The sequence below is a fragment of the Equus przewalskii genome, chromosome 6 (assembly GCF_037783145.1).
Source record: "Equus przewalskii isolate Varuska chromosome 6, EquPr2, whole genome shotgun sequence".
NCBI classification, from domain to species: Eukaryota; Metazoa; Chordata; class Mammalia; order Perissodactyla; family Equidae; genus Equus; species Equus przewalskii.
This window is the reverse complement of record NC_091836.1, coordinates 73,991,615-73,998,431: the sequence shown is the minus strand read 5'-3', so window position 1 is coordinate 73,998,431 and position 6,817 is coordinate 73,991,615. Positions and strand designations below refer to the sequence as shown.

General features: G+C 34.3%; 1 protein-coding gene across 1 annotated transcript; it reads left to right on the top strand.

Moving 5' to 3' along the window:
• Positions 1-704: 704 nt before the first annotated feature.
• LOC103554213 (olfactory receptor 52A1-like) lies at positions 705-1,643 on the top strand. Its single transcript, XM_070626711.1, has one exon. The coding sequence runs from the start codon at positions 705-707 to the stop codon at positions 1,641-1,643; it is 939 nt and encodes a 312-aa protein (XP_070482812.1).
• Positions 1,644-6,817: the final 5,174 nt, after the last annotated feature.

Sequence of the window (6,817 nt, the reverse complement as noted above, 5' to 3'; positions counted from 1 at the left end):
ATGGAATTGAATAAGCTTTTCTGAACTTCTTGCTTCAAATTCTTTTGAAAGGACATCCAGTCTTCCATAAATATGTTGAAAAATATAGTTATGTATAGATATCATGCTACATATATCATACAGATAAGTAAATATATTATGCTCTTGGGTGTCAACTGTTTCTATTTCGATTCTCTTTCACTGGAAGGCTTTTACACTAATATACTGGTCAGAATCTAAGAATTTCCTTGTCCAAACTGACACTTCCTGACTTAGATACCATTGGGACTCATAATATAGGACAGGTAAATGGAATGTGGGATATGGAGAGATTCATCAAATCTGATTAAAATGCAATCTCCAAGCAAAATAAATAAGTCTAATTATTTTTCCCACAGGTCTGGAAAATAGATAACAGACAGGTCAGCAGTTTTTTTCCTTAACCAGGTGAATTTGATTGTTCTAATGCAGTTGGCCTACCACAAACCTAACATTTTATTTTGGAAAAGTAGCTTGTTGATGCCCTTGCTGACAATAGTGATGTGTCTCTATGGATCTATTTTCCCTTCAAAAATATGAATGGCATGCATGATAGGATCTTAGAGTTCTACCAAAAAAATACAAACTCAGTATAATGACTCTGGATAAATGTAGGAGGGGGGAAAGGAACAGTAGCCCTGACTGAGTAACTTCTTTGTTTTTGCATCAGGAGGCACAAAGACACTATGTCCACGTCCAACAAAACAGTCTTCATGCCATCCATGTTGACACTAATAGGAATCCCAGGCCTGGAGTCTGTGCAGTGCTGGATTGGGATCCCATTCTGTGCCATGTATCTCATTGCTGTGACTGGAAATTCCTTGCTTCTGATCATCATCATATCAGAGCGCAGCCTCCATGAGCCCATGTATATTTTCCTAGGCATGCTGGCAGTCACAGATATGGCACTTAGTACCAGCATTGTGCCCAAGATGCTTGGAATCTTCTGGTTTCATATTCCAGAGATTTATTTTGATTCCTGCTTGTTTCAAATGTGGCTCATCCATACTTTTCAAGCCATGGAGTCAGGTATACTGCTGGCCATGACGCTGGACCGTTATGTCGCCATCTGTTATCCATTAAGACATGCTGTCATCTTCACTCAGCAGCTAATCACCCAAATAGGGTCTGTGTTGGCACTCAGGGCTGTCATTCTAGTAACCCCATTCCTATTACTGATAAAGTGCCGTTTTCAATTTTATCATACAACAGTCATCTCCCACTCCTACTGTGAGCACATGGCCATTGTGAAACTGGCTGCAGAAAATATTCGTGTCAACAAAATCTATGGTTTGTTTGTGGCCTTCACTGTTGCAGGTTTTGACCTTATGTTCATCACCGTGTCCTATATTCAGATATTTATCACAGTTTTTCGTTTGCCTGAGAAGGAAGCTAGGTTGAAAGCTTTCAATACTTGCATTGCTCACATCTGTGTCTTCCTCCAGTTCTACTTTTTTGCTTTCTTCTCCTTCTTCACACACAGGTTTGGTTCTCATATCCCCCCATATATCCATATCCTCTTTTCCAGCTTATACTTGCTGGTCCCTCCATTTCTCAATCCACTTGTCTATGGTGCAAAGACCAAGCAGATCCGTGTTCATGTGGTAAAAATATTCTGTTCATAAAATTCACCTTGATTAATACCTTCATGCCTCCCTCTTTGTGCAATAGCATCAGTCTCTCAAAACTAAATAAAATAACAAAAAGTCTACATTATTTGAGACGCTTGAGTTTTCTGTGTAATAGTTTTGTGAAATTTGCCAACACATTACGTGGTTTTCAGATAATCAAATCATATCTCATGAAAACTATTAGTCAATGGTGTTGTGGATCCTAGCCTGGGAAATGAGAGTGAGAAAAGTTGAAAGAGTAAAATAGTGAACATATGTCCTTACTCTTTTTTTTAAGTCCCTGATTGAGCTTCCTCCTCAAAGAATTTTTCTCCAGAGGCATTCATGAATTTCTATGATTCTCTCTCTGAATTTCAATGCACTCAAGGCTTATTGTTCTGGGTTCCCCATTTACTGAATGAAAACAACTGTTGATTTGTTTCTTGATCTTCCTAGTCATCTAAAAGGAGAAAACTTCGAAGAAGTGCATCTTAACCATGTTCTATCCAAAACAAAACAAAACAAAACAAACCCTTTAAGGATTTAATGAGACAATAAAGTCTAAAAAATTCAGTACATTTCCAGGGTCATTTAGGGACTTCAGGCACAAAAATCATGAGAACTCAAGTGTTCCATTTTACACATCAATACTTTTTCTACAACCTCCACTATTTGTTTCTTTATTAATTCATTAAATGTTATCAGAAACCTACAATATTATAACAATTATGCTTGACAATAATGGCATAGTGGTAAATTACACACATTGCTTAAGTTTCCTGAGGTTTTAGCCTTATATTTCTGAGAGTCAGAGACAGAGGCAAGAGAAGGAGAATGGTAGTGGTGTGCATGGATTGTTGGGTTAGCCAAGAGAATGAAGATTTTATCTAACTGAAACAGCAATCAGAAGAGTTATATTTGTTTTGTCTTCTATTTTAATTAGAAAGTCTGATTCTTAAGGAATGATGAATGAGTGTCCAGCAAGTAAGGACCCCACAAGCCAGGTAGATGATAGAGGAGATCTAATCTAAAGAATGTAGTTTAAAGTAACTGTGCAGATGTATTTTTTTTCAGTGTAACATACAGTTTGGAAAGACATGGAAAACATGAATATCAAGAATTGCCATGGACACCATACAAAGTTGTTGAACTTTATTCTAAAAGCTGTCGTATATCATCAGAGAGTCTTTATCTCTCAGTAAGGCATGTGTTGTTTGTGTGCATGTGTGTGTGTATGTGTTTGTGTACCTATTTGAAGATGTGGCAGTATATCTTCTAAGTGGATATAAAACATTGTGTGTCCATTTGACAGGGCTCCAGGGTGCTCAGATATTTGGTCACATATTATTCTGGGTGTTTCTGTAAGGTACTCTTGGATGAGATTAACAATTAATTTGGTAGATTTCGGTAAAGCACATAGCCATCCATAATGTAGTGTCTTTATCCAGTCAGTTGAAGGCCTGAATAGAATGAAAAAGCTGAGCCTCCCCCAAGTAAGAAATCTTCCTGCCCTATGGCCTCTGAATTGGAATATTGACTTTTTACTATCTTTGGGCTTAAACTGAAATATTGAGTCTTCCTATGTTTTGACTTTATGGCCTTCAAACTAGAACTACACCATCAGCTCTTCTAGTTCTTAGCCCTTCAAACTCAGACTGAAAGTAAACCATTGGTCTCCTGGGTCTACAGCCTGCTGACTCATTCTGCAGAAATTGGGAGTTCCCAACCTTCATAATCATGTGAGCCAACTCCTTATAATAAATCTCTTATTCTCTCTCTGTATCTATACATCCTATTGTTCTGTTACTCTGGAGATCCCTGAATAATACAAATAAAAAAATTTAATTCAAGAAGTCAAAAGTGAAATTAAAAGTTATGATGGGGTTATGATAAATGACTGTTTCAATATGTTATGATTTCATGCATTTTATGGATAACTCTGAAATAATTGTGTATTAGAGCAGAAAATAGTGACATTGTCTCCTGTGGGGAAGGCCTTAACCTACCACACAATGACAATTTTCAAACTTTATTTGTAGTAGACACAATTTTTTAATGAAAAATCTTAACGAATATATCACAAGTTAATACCATTAATTAATAAGTGATATTAGCAAGATCTACATATTGAAAAAATAACCAGGAAGTAAACATTCATAATTTGACATAGCTATAAAACCATGAGACATTTAGAATACATTTATGGGTACAATAAAGTAACACTTATGAGAATTCCATACTAAATTACAAAACATCTTGGAGAGATAGTAGACAAAGCCTAAGGAAATAGACACCTATACCATGTTCATGGATTGGAAATCTCCACATTGTTAATATGTCAGTTCTTCTTAAATTTATCAAAGATTCAAAGCAGTGCTGAATGGAATCCTAACAAACATTTGTGACGGGAATTGAGAAGAAAATTCTGTTTTAAATGGAAATTAAAAGGGCATACCTCCAAAACAATCCTAAAATAAAAATTAATTTTGAGTATTTAAAATATCTGAAATTAGTACTTAATATAAAATTATAATAATTAAGACAGTATGATGTCAGCATTAAGAAAAAGAAAGAGATTAATGAAACACAATAGACAGCATGCATGTAAACTCACATTTGTATAATCGATTGATTTTTCTGCAATTCAACGGAAAATGGAAAGTGTTTTCAAAAAATAGAACTGCAACAATTGGTAAAAATTGGCATATATGTAAAGAATCTTAACTTTTATTATATACCATACAAAATAGTAATAAACTGAAATGTAAAAACTAAACATAAACCATCTAGTAAGTAAAATATTGAATAAATATAGAATATCTACATGACATGAGGATAGGAAAATATTTCTATATTAGGACATAGGAAGCTATAAGACAGCACTTTTTAACAAGTGTAACTTCAACAAAAGTATAATTTTGAGAAAATTAATAAGCAATAAATTCACTGCAAGACAGTGCCATATATTTGCATATATATATTTATATATAGAGAGAGAGAGACAGAACATATATATACATTCTGACAAAATACTTGAATCTATATTACATAAATAACTCTTACAATTCCATAATAAAAATGCAAAAATTGGCAAATTTGTTGATTGGATACTTCATAAAGAAAAAAATACTAAGATATCCAATGACATGCATAAATATCAAAAACGTATTGGCCAGTAAAACAAGTTGAGCAGTTCATATTTTTGTGATTCTATTTATATGGTGTTCTAGAACAGACAAAATTAATCTAGGAGAAAAAATTAAAAAGTGGTTTCCTCTGTAGGGGTGGGAGGTAGCAAATGTTGATTGGAAAGGGTCATGATGAGGGAACTTTCTGGAGTGATGGAAATGCTCTATATCTTGATAGAATTTCAGGGTAACTCAACAGTCAAAAAATAAGCTTAAGATTTACACATTTCACTGTATGTTAATCTTCCCTCAAAAACAAAAATGTAGTATAAATAAAAACTGAACAGCTATTATGTGTGATTTTCAAAGTAATATTGCCTAGAAAACTGGAGGCAACTTTCTGTATATTTTATGCTGGAAAAAAATGACAAAAATATTGAGCATGATGAAAGATAATTTTCATATTGTTGAAGAAGACAGTGGTTGATATGGAAAGAAATGAACATTGAGGATTTGGACTCTGATTAGACTTTTAAGTATGGATTCATTATTTTCGATAGAGAGATACATACATATGTAAAATAAAACAAATTACATAACTGTGTGTTTCTGTGTGTAAACCTGTATATACATTTATTTCTGTACATAAATTTCCTAGCTATGTTCACTGATAGAACTAAAAGCAAAGACTAAACAGAAGCAACAAATAACCCCTATGCCTAGATCTTGGTTTTTCAATAACTTTCTTCATTAAAAGAAACTAGGGTTCCATGGAAAAATGGCTGTTTCCAGGGCTTGAGCTGGGAAAGTATAAAGCAAAAGCAAAGAAGCAAAGAAAGCAAAGAAATGCTCAAATATGATTGGAATATGTGAAAATGAGCCAAGATCCAGTTGAAGGCACTCTTTATGGACAAAGAGAGGAAATTTTGTGCATAAAAATAAATAACAATGGTAATGGATTATAATTCATTGAGTATAATCAGATTCTGTGAGTTTACACAGATATGAATAAAGCAATACATGAATAAGCTGACATAAAGCCACACTACCTCAATATAATAATGAGGAAATAAAGAATTTTAAACGATGGATATTCTTTTTCTTTTTTTTTCTACTTTATCTCCTCAAATCCCCCCTGGTACATAATTGTATCTTAGTTGCAGGGAAATGATGGATATTCTAAATAACAAACAGTCTTCAGTCTTCAAAGCTTTCACTATGAAGAAAGAACAGGAGTCAAAAATATTGTGGCAACCAGTCTTGTGGCAGAATTTATCTACTTGTGGCAGAAAGTATTTTCACTGACATAAACATTAGAAAGCAAAATTATCTTTTAAAATATTTAATACATTTTTTAAAAAAATTTATTAATAGCAAAAGCCTTTTAATTCAGTCGTTTTATATGAAAAGGCAACTCTGAGAAAGTAGTATAGGCACTTACTATGGACTGAAATGTGTCCCCATGACATTCATATGTTAATCCCTAACTTATAATGTGACATCATGGGACATGGAGCTTTTAAGGGATATTTCGGTTTAGATGAGGTCATGAGAGTGGGGCTCACAAAGAAGGATTAGTGACCTGATAAGAAGAGACATTAGAGAGCTTTCTCTTTCTTTCCCTGCCATGTGATGACACAGCAAGCAGGTGGCCAGTTACAAGCCAGAGAACTCTCACCAGAAACGGACCATGTTGGCACCTTCATCTTGAACTTTTAGCCATCAGCACTGTGACAAAATAAATTTCTGTTGTTTAAGGCACCTACTCTATGGTATTTTGTTAAGGCAGCCGGAGCTAAGACAGAACTCAACAGAATTTTATTATCAACAAAATAGTTTGAGTACATTGAAAAAAATGCATGAATTGTTACAAAAATAAAGATATATTTAATTGAATGGCAACAAGAAAACAAAGAACAAGAGACAGATGATATCAACAAGAAGCAGAATAGGAAGCCCCAGAACCTTCTTACTGCCACACAGGCACCTACTCAACAATATGCCAGAATCTAAGTGCTGACAGGAAAGGTGCCAGGTTGGGGGTCACTGAGGACAAAAGCA